The sequence below is a fragment of the Marmota flaviventris genome, chromosome 12 (assembly GCF_047511675.1).
Source record: "Marmota flaviventris isolate mMarFla1 chromosome 12, mMarFla1.hap1, whole genome shotgun sequence".
NCBI lineage: Eukaryota > Metazoa > Chordata > Mammalia > Rodentia > Sciuridae > Marmota > Marmota flaviventris.
The window spans coordinates 78,504,215-78,519,620 of NC_092509.1; the positions used below are offsets into that span (position 1 = coordinate 78,504,215).

Here is a 15,406-nt window from a genome sequence, read left to right on the forward strand (position 1 = left end):
TCTGGTATATTATTACTAAAAATGGAACTAATGAAAGAAGCAGCAGAAAACAGCAGGAGATGGTGGGCAGATTACTTTGTTCTCCCTGACCATTTCAGTAAACGTTACCTATTGTACTAGAATGTACTGAGATGTAACTAAGATGCAACTACTAAATTGGAGATGTAAAGACTAATAATTGAGGTGATATAGTATAATAAGAATAGCGATTTTAGAGCTGCATTCTATGGACTCTGGAAAGAAATTTCTGATCTTTGCCTTCCTCGTGTGCCAACCCCATAAGGAAACTGCAATGATTTAACAAGTTACAAAACCCACTAAAGCACGTTGCTTTGCTGCCTAGTAGTCACTATTATTAGACCAGAGAGTAACAAAAACGTCCACGCATCTTTTCCAACACCAAAAAGGCATTCATCCCTCTTAAGTTGCTTCCTACAAAAAAAGATAACATGGTTAGACCTTGCTGAAGGGGGAATTGGACCCAAATTTCCTCCCAGTAATATCCCCATCCATTCGCAAGACGCTTACAATCGCAGAAAACTGAAGGGTAAGGCCATCCTTAATGCTTTGTCTAGATCTAAATACTAAAGGGAGCCTGGTCACCGGGTGGGTATGCGGAGTAAGGTTTTGACAATGGTCACAGGAGGTGCCTCTGTCACAAAGCCATGCTGACAGCCACCCGGGCTGGGCAATGAATGAGGGCGCTTGCGCAGCAGGTTACAGCGCGGTGGAAGCGGACGCCTGCGCAGAGGGGGTGATCGTGCGCTCGCGCCCCGCCTCTGCCGAGCCGCGCCAGCGCAGTCAAGAGCCAGCGAGCAGAAGCAGCGCCTGCGTGGTCGTGGCCGGGGAGGCTGTGGCGGCAGCGGCGATGGAGCCAGCGGAGCCCCCAAACGAGTTGGTGTCAGCCGAGGGCCGAAACCGGAAGGCGGTGCTGTGCCAACGTTGTGGCTCTCGCGTGCTGCAGCCAGGGACCGCTCTCTTCTCCCGTCGACAGGTAGGAAGGCAGGTTAGAGGCCGCTTCCATTGCAGTCTTCCACGGGCCGAAGCAGTCTGAGTCCCGGCTCTTGGATTTCCGGAGACCGCGCCCCTCCTCGCGCCGTTCTTAAGCCCCGCCCCTCGGCTCGAGGTCCCGCCCCACTGGCTCCTGTCGGCGAGGCTCCGCCCCTGCGGCCGTGTCCGCGGAAGCTGCGTGGGCCGCTGCCCCGGGACCGGTGAAGCCTTTGGGTGGAAGGACCTTCCCAGATCCTGCTGCAGGAGAGCTTCCTCTGCGCCAGCCTCCCCCAGGCGTCCCTCCCGAGCGCGGGCAATATGCCCCTATGAGCCCAGGGAGGTTTCCGCGTGCTAGTGCGAGGAGTTCGCACTTCTCGCACCAGCTCGCTGCTTCCAGGAGCTCTGGCCAACCTGTGAGACCCGCAGGTGCATATTTCAGTCGTCGATCTGTTGTCGCCCGGATCCTTACTTCACTGTATCTGGAGCTCCAGATACAACTTTGGTGTAGGGATACGCAGAATAATTCCTGGTACACGATTTTCCAAGGCACTACAAGCCAGTTTTGAGACGAATCATTTCATGTGAGATAGATATCAGAAATTCTGGAAATAAATTTCGAAGGAAAACAAATAATTTTTCTTCAGATTAGGACTTTTAATACCCATCGTACCACCGTCACTCCAAATGAGAAAGTCGATACATTTTTTTGTTTATTTTGGTAAACTTTTTATTAAAATGTAACATACCCTTAGGAAAGTGCAGGAGTATAATTTCATTTCAACCACATGATATCCTATCATTCCAAATGATTTTTAAAAAATAACATAGACCAACTTATTATTTCATGCAGTTGAACTGATTGTAAAGTGCAGTTTTCAGTATAGGAGCAAGAAGCCCCTTTTCCTCCAAAGCAGAGACTGCCTTTTTTCATAAGAGAAGGAAAAAAGGAATCAAACCGCCCCCCTTATTCTGTGGGAGTTAGATGACTTCCCCTCTAGAGAGGTTGGAGTCCCACCTGCTCTCTTGGGAAGACTCCCAAGGATTGGAAGTAGAGTTCTCGGCTTATTTTACCAAGTTAGTAGTATCACAGAGAGGTGGAAAGATCATGGGTCTCAAAATTAAATCCTGACCTTACCATTCATAAACATTGCCATGAGGGGCTGGGGTTGTAGCTCATTGGTAGATCGCTTGCCTGGCATATGTGAGGCACTGCATTTGATCCTCAGCACATAAAAATAAATAAAGGGCTGGGGTCGGCTCAGTGGCAGAGTGCTCATGTGGCACGTATGAGGCACTGGGTTCTATCCTCAGCACCACATACCAATAAATAAAATTAAAAATAAATAAAATAAAGATATTGTGTATATCTACAACTTAAAAAAAAACAAAACCATGAACTTAAGATTTCTGGGCTGAAAAATGAAGATGATGTAGGGAAGAATTTGTGTGAAAGCATTAGCAAGGTACCTCATAGATAGTACATACTGTATTCATATCCAGTTCTCATGCTATGAAAGTTGTCTACTTTTATAAGCAGACATTAAGAAATTCCCGCTGGGCGTGATGGCACATGCCTGTAATCCTAGTAGCTTGGGAGGCTGAGACAGGAGGATCATGAGTTCAAAGCCAGTCTCAGCAAAAGTGAGGCACTAAGCAACTCAGAGAGATCCTGTCTCTAAATAAAATACAAAATAAGGCTGAGGATGTGGCTCAGTGGTTGAGTGCCCCTGAGCTAAATCCCCAATATGGAAAAAAAAAAAAAAAAAAAAAAAATTTCCTTTAGGTAGGCTGGGGTTGTAGCTCATTGGTAGTGCTTGCCTCCCATGTGTGAGGCATTGGGTTTGATTCTCAGCACCACATGAAAACAAAGGTGTTGTGTCCATCTACAATTTAAAATATTTTTTATAAAATTCTTGGGTAATTTTATGTTTAAATTATTTTTTTGTTTGATATATATTATTGTAAACTAGTGTTGCCAAACATTGTGTAAGCAAATTACATTATGCATGTTACATTTCTTTTTCACACAGAGTGGCTACTGTTCTAGAAAGGAGCATAAGAATTGTTTTTTAGGTGTAATGCTCACCTCCACCACCCCTCTTTCTCTTCTCTTTTTTATTTTTATGTTTTCCCCTGCAGTACTAGGGATTGAACCCAGAGGGACTCTACTACTGAGCTACATCTCCAACCCATTTTATTTTTTATTTTGAATCAGGGTCTCCCTGGCTTTGAATTTTCAATCCTTTTGCCTCAGCCTCCTGAGTAGATTGGTATTACAGGTGTACACCACCACACCTGGCTAATATTTTTCCCTTATTTTATTTTGGGGTGCCTGGGGATTAAACCCAGGAGTACTTTACCAATGAGGTACATTGCTGGTCTCTTTTTTTGGAAATAGGGTCTTACTAAGTTACCCAGGTGAGCCTTGAACTTGCAATCCTCCTGCCTCAACCTCCTAGGTCACTGGAATTACAAGCATGTGCCACCTCCCTCTTTTTAAAAGACATAAAGAGATAGGGTTGTTTGTTTTGGTCTTTTGTTTTTGTCTATTTAGTTTGTGTTTTACCATTGCTTCAGAGTTTCTGGAAATTTCCTATTTCTTGAAAAAGGCTATTGGAAGAATATTATGCTTTCCCCAGACTCTAGCAGCCCTACTCTGATCCAACCCAGATCTCCCCTTGATTTTAGTACTATTTTTCAGTACTCCTTTCTTTCCACAAATAACATAAATTCTAGGATATGATGTGAACAGGAAGTTGAGATCTCGTGGAAGATTTCTAACCAGTTATTACTTCTTCACCTATTATGAGTTATATATTTCAGGGAAGAAGAAAAAAGTCCTTGCCCTTATAGAGAACAATTTGCAACTTGAAGGGCACTGCACTCCCTAACTGAAACCCTGTAAAGCTTTAGAAACCTTGAGGGAGAAAAAAAAAGATCTAGGGTTCAGTGATTACTGCATCTCATATTCCATAGTTCTTTAGTCTAAAGCAATGTTTCCATAGTTATGTCCCTCAAAGGGAAAAATCTAGAGACATGTCTAGAGATTTTTTTGGTTGTCCAAATTGGGGAGGGGTGCTACTGGCATCTAGCAGGTAAAAGCCAGAGATGCTACTTAGCATCCTGTAACCCCAGGCCTGTTCCCAGAGCAAAGAAATCTTTAGTTCAAAATGTCAGTAGTTCCAACATTGAGAAATCCTGGCCTACAGACTGGAAAGCACTCTCACATCTATCATCTCAGTTGACCTTATTAAAATATTTGTATTGTTTGCTGTTTATACACTAGACAATGAGGTTCATGTCTCTACATCTTGTACAACTAGACTGTGCACATCAGTTAGAACCTAGGAATGTTTGGATTTAAATAAATTAATGAATTAAAAGCTATGAGTCCAGCTAAATAATGTGTTAGTTTGGATATAGTGGATCAGTATGTTTAGCCAGCACCAAAACTGCACTATTTATGTAGCATGTGATTTATGTTCTTTTTATTCATAGAATTGGTTTCACAAATAAAATATCCCTATCCTTGAAAAGGACTAAGTTGACTAGTCCTTTTCCAAAATGCAGGGGAATAGGAGTGTTTTATTTTTTTATCTTTTGCATTGCTAGCTATGAAACTCAGCCTCTTGCTTGCTAGGCAGGAGCTCTACCACTGAGATACATCCCCATCCTAGGAGTGTTTTAGACTTCAGATTTTTTGGATTTGGAAATATTTGCAAATACATAATGAGATATCTTGGTGATGAGACCCAGGTTTAAACATGAAATTCTTTTGTTTAATATACACCTTTCCACATAGCCTAAAGGTAATTTTATGCAGTATTTTAGTACCTGTGTTTTGACTATGACCCATCAAATGAGGCCAGCTGTGGAATTTTCCACTTGTGGCATCATGTTGATGCTCAAAAAGCTTCAGATAGTGGAGCATTTCAGATCAGATTTTTGGTTTAGGGAACCTATATTTATCATAGCCTTTCCTAAAGTTTTTAGTGGAGGAAATTATAATTAAGCTGAGTAGAGTCAGGATGAAAAGCATTTCATAGCTGAGAGAAAGTATAGTACATCTGAAGAACTGAACATAGTCTGATAAAAGTGACAGAAACCAGGCACAATGGCAAATGCTTACAATCCCCAGGGCACTGCAGAAGGAAAATCACAAGTTCAAGACCAGCCTCAGCAACTTAATGAGACTTGTCTCAAACAGGGCTGGGGAGCTGGGTGTAGTGGCACACGCCTGTAATCCCAGTGGCTCCGGAGGCCAAGGCAGGAGGATCGAGAGTTCAAAGCTAGCCTCAGCAAAAGTGAGGCACTAAGCAACTCAGTGAGACCCTGTCTCTAAATAAAATACAAAATAGGGCTGGAGGTATGGCCCAGTGGTAGAGTGCCCCTGGGTTCAGTTCCCAGTCCTAGGGTGGAATGGTGGCAGGAAATGAGGCTGAAGTGGAATTAAGGTAATTAGAATGGAGGTGAGGAGGGAGCCATGGGGGTGGACACCCATGAAGTGGATAGGATATGAATCAAAAGAAAGACTCATGCCACGCATGGTGGTATATACCTGTAATCCCAGCAGCTCAGGAGGCTGAGGCAATTTAGTGATGCTCTAAGCAACTCAATGAGACCCTGTCTCTAAAAATAATTAAGAAGGTCTAAAGATGTGGCTCAGTGGTTAAGTGCCCCTGGGTTCAATCCCCATTATGAGGGGAAGGGGAAGGGGGAAGGGAGGGAAAAGAGAAAAAAGGGAGGAAGGGAGGAAAGAAGAAAGAAGAAGGAAGAAATCTTAAAAGATTACATATTGTATGCTTCCTTTTACATAACATTTTCAAAATGACAAAATTTTTCATAAGCAAAAGACAGGGTAGTGGTTGCCAAGGGATAGGAAATGGGGTAGGGGTACACTGAGTGTGATTATAAAAGAGCAGTGTGAGGGTCCTTGAGGCAGTGGAACTATTCACTGTCTTACTGCGACAGTGGATATACAAACTTACATGTGATAAAATGGTATAGATAAATATGCCCATGCTGAGCATGGTGGCACTAGCTACCCGAGAGGCTGAGGCAGGATCACAGTTGATGCCAGCCTGGGCTGGGCAGCTTAGCGACCCCCTGTCTCAAAATTAAAAAGGGCTGGGGATGTAGCTCAGTGGTAGAGCAGCCCTGGGTTCAATCCCCAGTAATGGGAAGGGGAAAAAAACAAAAGAACTAAATACACAAGTGTACAAATGAGAAGTAACTGGTGTCATCTGAATAATTAAATCTATGGACTATATCTGTGTTTATATGCTGATTGGGATATTATGCAGTTTTGCAAACTGTTACCTTTAGGGGGAACCGGGTAAAAAGTACATGGAATTTCTGGGTTGTTTTTTTTTAATTATTATTTATTTTCACTTACCTTTTTTTTTTTTTCCTTCAGTGCTGTGGATTGAACCCAGGGTCGCTTTACCACTGAGCTACACAATCCCAGCCCTTTTTTATTTTGAGTCAGGGTCTTGCTAAATTGCCTAGGCTGGGGCTAAGGCTGTAGCTCAGTGGTAGAGCACTCACCTTGCATGCGTGAGACCCTGGGTTTGATCCCAAGCACCACATAAAAATAAACAAATAAAGATATTGTGTCCATCTACAATTTAAAAAATTATTTTAAAAATAAATAAATTGCCTAGGCTGGTCTTGAACTTGCAACCCTTATGCCTCAGCTTCGTAAATTGCTGGAATTACAGGCATGCACCACCAAGCCCAGTAATCTCACTTCTAATTTAATGGCTGAAGGCCCTCAGAGCAAGTATCCCAAGAGAAACACAAGTTGCATGCCCTTTTTAAGCTAGCCTGGCACTTTCACTGCCTTATAGCCAAGGCAGTCATCTTGGCCTGTCCATGCTCCACCTCCTAGCAGAGAATTATCAAAGAATTTATAGATATGTTTAAACCACAAGTTTTCACAGAAGGGAGATAATTACCACAAAGTTAACAGAAGTTTACTCTGCATTATAACAGTTTTTATTCTCATTCAAACTGTAGCATGCTTGCCAAGTTTTGTATGAGAATGTATTTTTACAATGAGAGGAGCTGTTTTATTTTTAAAAAGGGAAATGTGAACAGTGCATCAACAGAAGCTCACTGGGTTGTGGTGTTCTATCTATTCCTGAAGAAGCTGTCCAGGAGTAGGGATACTAACTAACTAGCTGTAGTACTGATAACGAAGATAACCTACCTGGCCAGGATATCACTGGCAACCTTGGTCACCAGCTGAGATACCTGCTTTAAATCTGATATGAATTTTTTTTTAAATTGTCAATGGACCTTTATTTTATTTATTTATATACAGTGCTGAGAATTGAACTCTGCTTCACACATGCTAGGCAAGTGCTCTACCACTGAGTTGCAACCCCAGCCCCTGATATGAATTTTTTTTTTTATTTTCACCCCAACAGTCTTTCCAGAAAGCCTTATTTTATTCCAGATGTCATAGCCAGTCACCTGGCCCTAGAGTTTTTCTTGGCCTTGGGATGAATAGGTTGAGGTCCAGGCACAGACGTGCACGTACGTCTGCATTCGAAGGTGTAGTCTTACTACATGTGGATCTGGCTTATAGGAGCTAAATAAAAACAGGAGTGTTGAGGAGTGTATGGAACAGAACCCAAAATGATGCCATGAATGACAGTTAATAACAGCAGTGTCTTAGGTCTTCGTGGCTACCAGAGGAGACACTGCAGATGTACGCTTTGCACTATAATCGGGAACAGGAGAGGGAAGCTGGTACCCCTTTGCTGGGCACCTCCTAAAGACAGTTGGTTTAAGCACTCTGTTTTGTTGGACACACTGAATTCTTGGTTGAATATCTTAACTAGTTACCAAATGTCTTAACTAGTTATTCTGCTTCTGGTGTGACTTCACACCTGCAAGACAGAGGACAGACCAGTAATATTTTTTTGGAAATTCACGCCCACAGAAAGGTCTGGAATTCAAGTGTCTTGGTTCCTGAATTTTGATTCCCAACTCTTAAATATTTAAGTCTCTGCTGTTCTCATTTTCGTTTAGGGTAAGACAAAGCATTGGGGACACATTTAACTATCAGATGAAGCAAAGACGGACTGAAATGACAATGTAGCAGAAGGAGGAAAAATTTCATATTTTTAACATCTTCAGATGACATCTCAGGTCACAAAGCAAAGGGTAGTAGAGATATGTTTTAATAAGCCAAATGCCTGGCTGGGCATGGAGGCACAAGCCTGTAATCCCAGCTGCTCAGGAGGCAGAGGCAGGAGGATCACAAGTTTGAAGCTAGCCCCAGCAACTTAGGAAGACCCTGTCTCAAAAAAAAGGCTGGGGTTGTAGCTCAGTGACAGAGCACCCCTGGGTTAAATCCCCAGCACCACAAATAATAATATTAATAAGCTAGATGCTTAAAGGATGTGGAGTAGACATGTTCTGGATCAGGGCTCCCTCCCACCCCTCAGGGATCCTCTACACACTACAATGTGGCCCAGGTTTCAATTCTGCTACCTCCAGTGTATTAATACATGCTGATTTCCAGTGCCAGACTAGCACACCAAGGCCATCCTATAGTATTGCAGTTTGGAAACGCATTAGAAATATATTGTGAGGTGAGAAGAAAGTAAGATAACAGCAATAATAATGAGAAGCAGAGGGGCATTGTGTCTTTCAGCATTCTGGATGCAGCTAAAGTATTATAAACTGCTCTTGTGGAGGAAGTTAAAACAGTCGCGTGCAGCTGGGCACAGTGGTGCATGACTGTAGTTCCAGCAAGTCAGAAGACTGAGGCAGGAAGATCACAAGTTCAAGGCCACCCTCAGCAATTTATGAGGCTCTGTCTCAAAATTTAAAAGGCTGAGGATGTAGCTCAGTGGTAAAGGGCCCCTAGTTTCAGTTCCCAATACCAAAAATATTAATGATGATGATAATCAATCAGAAAATACTAACAAAAAAAAGTGGAAGCAGCATGAGGAAACTGCTACGAGTAATGAATGTATTAGTATCTTAATTATGGTAACAGTGTCACCGGTGCATAAATGTGCTGAAATGTATCAAACTGTATACTTTAAATATGTGTAGTTTATGAATTGTTCATACTTATACTTCAATCAAACTTTCTTTTTGGAAAAAAAAAAATGCAGTGGGCAGTATAGAAAGCTAATTCAGGCTGGTTAGAGAAGACTTCCTGAGGTTATATTTGAGCTGAATACCAAGAAGGTACTGGCCAGGCTGGGGTTGTGGCTCAGCGGCAGAGCACTTGCCTCGCACATGGTGGGGCACTGGGTTGGATCCTCAGCACCACATAAAAATAAACAAAATAAAGATATTGTGTCCATGTATAACTAGAAAAATATTTTTAAAAAAGAAGGTGCCGGCCATGCCCAGCTCTGAGGGCAGAGCAGACTTGTGCTAGTGCAGGAAGCAAGGCCAGTGTGCCTGGAGCACAGTGAGCCAGGGAGAGCCTGGGGCCATGTGGGGCTTTGAAAGCCCCACATCAGTCAGTGCAGCAGGGAAGCCACCAGCCGAGCTTCTCTTCCATCTCTCTTTAGACCCAGAAGAGCCACTCAGCATTCCAGTCTATATCCTGAGGAAAGGGCTCCTCATTTTTCCCCCCTTTCAGAAAGCTGCTAGGAGCAAAGTGTAAAGAGAATGAGGGTGACAATGTGACTGGGCCAGTTCAGCTTGTATGTTCCTTATGTTCTCTTCCACTGCAGCTTTTCCTTCCCTCCATGAGAAAGAAGCCAGCTCTGGCTGACAGCAGCAACCCTGAAGGCGATCTCCTCCAGGAGCACTGGCTGGTGGATGACATGTTCATCTTTGAGAATGTGGGCTTCACCAAGGATGTGGGCAACATCAAGTTTCTGGTCTGCGCAGACTGTGAAATTGGACCCATTGGCTGGCATTGCCTCGATGACAAGAACAGTTTCTATGTGGCCTTGGAACGGGTTTCCCATGAGTAACTGAGGGGATGGGGACTCAGATCCACCCCAACTATAAAAGCTCTCCCCACAAGAACTGGAGTTGGACCTTTGTAACTCCTGTGCTGCCTTCTCTGTACTAATACAAGCGGCAAGCACCAACACCTCCACTGGAGCACGCACAGGGCCAGGCCTCCTTCCTCCGCGCCCCCTGCATGCCTCGGGCCAGGTCCACATGCATAACGCGTCCTGATCCCCCTTTCCCCTCGTTTTAAGACACTGTCATACCTCCACAAATCTAGTCTCATCCCTGGCGCTCTGCTGAGGCTCTCTTTTACCCAGGACTTGCTTTTGTTTTTTTCTTGCTCTAGAAGAGCAGTATTCAACTTTTTAGCCATGACATGGCAAAAGATGCTCATGTGCTGATAGTTGAAACTCCATCTTTTTCTCTCATTCAGGAAAGCATACGGGGGCTGGGGACATAGCTTAGTAGGTAGAGTGCTTGCCTCGCATGCACAAGGCCAGTGGTTCAATCCCCAGCACCACACAAAAAAAGAAAGAAAGCATATGCGTGCTGGGCACAGATTACGACTGTAATCCCAACATCTCGGGAGGCTGAGGTAGGAGGATCAAGGGTTCAAAGCCAGCCTCAGCAATGGTGAGGCACTAAGCAACTCAGTGAGACCCTGACTCTAAATAAAATTCAAAATAGGGCTGGGTATGTGGCTCAGTGGTTGTGTGTCCTTGAGTTCAATCCCCAGTACCCCCTCCAAAAAAAAAAAAAGGCATACACATATCTGAGACATACTGCTTTGTGGCTAACCTTGTTATCTACATTAATTTATTATTTCTAAAAGTAAAACATTTACAGACTTCAGTATTTAAATCAATAATGAGAAACACATTACTTTGGGTACATCTCTAATATCATGTTTGAGAATCTTTGCTCTGGGTGGACACTGGTATTTTATTGCAAAGATGGATGTGGCCCCTCTTTCCTTCAAAAGTTAATGGGGTTTCTCCTTTTATTGGCTCCTCATACCTACATCCTGTACATTAGCCTCAGACTGTCTACCCCATCTGAGCCACCCAAGGGAAACAAGCTTGACAGTTAACCAGCCTCTCCTGGAGACTGGAGGATATGGGATATATGAGGGAAAGGCCTTTGCCTATCTCCTCTGGACAGGTAACTTTATTCCCTTGTTCTTAGGACAGACTTCTATAATAGATAGCATCATGATTTACCAGACATGCTCAGTGTGTTCCTCAGAGTTTTGATTCAAAAGAATCTCCCTACCAATCCAGAATACAGATTTTTCCCACCAATATGCCTCTTCTATTGCTATGGGGTTGCTGTGTTTGATACTAGCAAGCTTAAGTATTCACCATGATTTGCAAATATTCTGTCCTTTCTTTTCTGAAATGACTTACTTTCTTAAAGGGATCTGTATGACTAAATATTAGGTGTCCTCCGAGCGACCCCACCTCCAGAGGCCTAACATTGAAATTAGGACTAAGTCCCTTCCTTTGCATCTGTTGCTTCTTTCTCCCTTCATTCCAGAACTTTCTAAGGACTTCCCCACTAAAGTACAGGCCTTGAGCATAGTTTTGCAACTAACCTACTTGCTTAGAAAGGTGGCTTCCTTCCCCAGTCAGCTTGAATGAGCTCCAGTAGAAACAGAGAACTTTTCCTGACATATGGTCAAATGTCCATTATTATGAGATTTCATGAACAAATGAGAATTACCCACTCATGTCAGAGGAACAAAACCAAATAATTGCCCCTAGGGACATGGGGCCGTTCACATCACAAGTCAAAACCTAAGCTCAGCATTTTTTAAAATTAGCCTTTAACTTTTCTTTTTTTTAATTGCAAAAAAACAGTATATGTTTGTTAAAATAAAATTTTAAAATGGGTATAATTTTTTTTCAGTTAATTCAGACTTCTACCATCCAGAGATTACCAATGATAATTCCAAGGATATACATATCCTTCTCATTGTTTTTATATGTATTTATTACATGTACAGTTTTTAAAAGAAATGTGAGTTCATACTGTACTCTTTTATAACTTGCTTTTTGTTGTTGTTTAATAATATAGAGTGAAGGGGTTGGGGATGTAGCTCCATGGTAGAGTACTTGGGTACAGTCCCCAGCACTGCAAAATAATAAAAGGGTGAATATCTTCCCTTATCAGTAGCTACCCATCCATGTACACCATTATTATTATTATTATATTCTATTGTATCACTTCACTATAATTTATTTCTATAACCCACTATTAGGTTGCCTGCAGTTTTTTATAATTGATGATATAATTCTATATCCCACATTTTTTTAAATTTGTTTTTGGCAGTACTGGGGATTGAAACCAAGGCCTCACACCTGGTAGGCAAGGGCTCTACCATTGAGCTACATCTGACCTTTTATTATTTTAATTTGAGCTTGGTCTCGCTAGACTGTCCAAGCTGCCCTCACCTCCCAAATATCTGGGATTACAGGCGTGCACCACCACACTCAGTTTGGATCCACACTCATAATTATTTCCTTGGCATTATGAGAAGTGGAATTGCAGGGTGTGCACATTTCCAAGGCTTTGCTGTTTTGACACCTGTTCCTCAAAAAGCTGTGCTAATTTACCCTCTTCCGGCAGAATAAAAGAGCACTCACTTTCTGACCCTTACGAACACTGGGTATTTATTATCATTAAAAAAATGTTTTGCCACTTTGATAGAAAAAAATAGTATATTGTTTTTATTTGCATTTTACTTCTAATGAAAATTTTATACATTTATTTGTTACTTGTTTTTCCTGTTTTTAGAATTGCCAAACATTGTTGCACTAGTAACCAAAAATATTGAGTTGACTATTCTACCTTTTCAGTTTGATTTGAAAAAAATAAAAGAATTTAAACAGTGGAAATTAGAGTTCTGTCCATACTTGGGAAGAGGGCTGGGAATGTAGTTCAGTGGTAGAAAGTTGGCCAAGCAAATGTGAGGGCTTAGGTTCAATTTCTAGCACCTCACCCCCCCGCAAAAAAAAAACCTATTTGGGAAGAATACGTAACTTGGAAAAGCAAAAGAGAGCTAAAATGTGAACTCTAGGGTTTAGCTTGAGGTCTCACAACTACCTAACTAATCAGTATCTGTTATATCATACGCAATAGATTCTCCATAAACACTTGTGAATCAGTTAACCCAGTGTTAATACAGGTCAGAAACTGAGTGCTCTTTTATACTGCTGGAGGAGCAGTGTACGCCCTGCAATTCCACTTCTCATAATGTTTGCCAAGAGTACCCAAGAGGTAACCCATGCTTATTGCCATGAGTATAGAAACCTGCAATTCAAGAGCAGGGTTGGAGCTCATTGATAGTGCTCCATGCTTAGCATGTCCAAGGCCCTGGGTTCCAACCCAACACCAAGACAGAAACCACACACAGTTCTTGTTGGTGAGAGTAATTGTGCAAGGGCCTAATTGTTTCTATAAAAATTATGTTTTTTAGTAGCCGGATTCAGTGGCACATACCTGTAATCCCAGTGGTTCAGGAGGCTGAGGCAGAAGGATCACGAGTTTAAAGCCAGCCTCAGCAAAAGCAAGGTTCTAAGCAACTCAGTGAGACCCTGTCTCTAAACAAAATACAAAATAGGGCTGGGGATATGGCTCAGTGGTCCAGTGCCCGAGTTCAATCCCCAATACAAAAGAAAAAAAAAATTATGTTTTTTAAACACAAAAAAGGACAGTGGTGTACTAACATTTTGCATATTGTAAAAGACCATTCAAATAACTAACACAAAAATTATGAGGACTTAAGCTCCTGGTAATGGTAGATAGGTAATTTAGATTGACTATCCCGATGGGGGGTAACTAGATAGCCTGGAAAAATATTTTTAAAATTGCTTAAGGCCAAGCACAGTGGCTCATGCCTATAATCCTAAGAGGTAGGAAACCTGCAAGTTTGAGGTCATCATTAGCAATATAGCAAAACCCTGTCGCAAGATTTAAAAAAAAGCTGGGTGTATCTCAGAGGTAGAACATTTGCCTACATGCTCGAGGCCCTGGGTTCAGTCCTCAGTACTACAAAAAAGAAAAAAAAATCTCTTCAACTCTTGATGCTAAGAATTGTGTCTATAAACACTTGGTGTGGTGCAGGATTTGACATGCCATCATAGGCTCTCTAACATAACTAGACTTCCTCACACCCCTGGTAATAGAATTGTTTAGCTTTATCTCAAGAAGCCTGGGAAAGCACATGTAACATGCCCAGATATACTTAGAGGGGTTGATCCCACAAGCTTTTAAGGGATTGTCTAAAATGAAAAAGCACCTGAGCAAATTCTATGGTGGTTCCATGTGTGCTGAATGCGTGACAGGCTCAGGCCTGGTTTCCCTGACTAGGAACAGAAAATTGTCAAGTGCCAAACGCACCAGCAGAGTCAAAAAGCTAAATAGTAAATAAAGTTTTTTTTTAGTAATTTGAAAAAAATCAAAAGACTGGAAACAATCTATTTGAAGACATCAGAGAGCAAACATGGTTTTGAAATACTATTAGACCAGGACCTTGAGGATATGGAGGCCTGGAAACTGGGCTTAAAGTTTTCAAACTTGGAGGCTGTTCAGAGGCTGATCTGTGTTTGGGGCAGGTGTTGGTATGGAACTCAGGTTCTCACACGTGCTCTACCACTGAGCTACATCCCAACCCCAAGATCAGTGTGTTTTGACAGTTTTCCAAAAGTATGGACAGGACTTGTTAAAGGCCTGGACAGTCCCTTGCTTTCAGTGGAGACCATCAGCCTTTGCAACTCAGAAAAAAAAGGTGAATGGAAAGAGGGAAATAGACTCCCATAAGGGATTGCTGCTCAACTTCCAGTCATATCAACCTTGAAAGAAGATTAAGGTGCTCCCAGAGTGTCAGTTTCCCCAAACCCATGGCATAAGCAAATAAAAATTCTCTCTGGAGGAAAATATAATTCTAAATCTCAAATTATTTCTACAAGCAAATTTTACTAATGCAATAATCCTGAATATAACAAAATGTAACTAGGCATATGAGACAAGATAGTAAGAAAACTAGAAAAACAACAGACAGTGCAGAGGCCCATCATGCCTGCAGATACCGGAGCTTCAAATGTAGACTTTAAAATAACTGCTGAATATGTTCAAGGAGATATACAAGTTTAAGTATTTCAGCAGATACCTATATATCTTTAAAAAAAAAAAAAAAAGGAGGAGGAGGAGGGGGGAGCTAGGGATATAGCTTGGTGGTAGAGGAGGAGGAGTGAGCTAGGGATATAGCTTGGTGGTAGAGGAGGAGGAGGAGGAAGAGAGCTAGGGATATAGCTTGGTGGAGGAGAAGGAGGAGGAGAAGGAGGGAGCTAGGGATACAGCTTGGTGGTAGAGTAGTTGTCTGACTGGCATGAGACCCTGGGTTCAATCCCCAGTACCACAAGAAAAAAAAAAAAGTACATTATAGAACTTTCTCAAAACCCAATAACCCCTATAGTCC

General features: G+C 42.2%; 1 protein-coding gene across 1 annotated transcript; it reads left to right on the forward strand.

The window, feature by feature from the left end:
* The first annotated feature begins 742 nt into the window (after positions 1-742).
* On the forward strand, positions 743-14,727 carry Rabif (RAB interacting factor). The gene is made up of 2 exons (XM_027945622.2): positions 743-994; positions 9,699-14,727. The coding sequence occupies exons 1-2, from the start codon at positions 869-871 to the stop codon at positions 9,942-9,944; spliced, it is 372 nt and encodes a 123-aa protein (XP_027801423.1). The 5' UTR covers positions 743-868; the 3' UTR covers positions 9,945-14,727.
* Positions 14,728-15,406: the final 679 nt, after the last annotated feature.

Bases quoted from the DNA above. Each gene is read 5' to 3' on its own strand.
- Rabif (XM_027945622.2), top strand. From the start codon at position 869: ATGGAGCCAGCGGAGCCCCCAAACGAGTTGGTGTCAGCCGAGGGCCGA. The intron at 995-9,698 runs GTAGGAAGGCAG...CTTCCACTGCAG, and splicing joins CTCTCTTCTCCCGTCGACAG to CTTTTCCTTCCCTCCATGAG.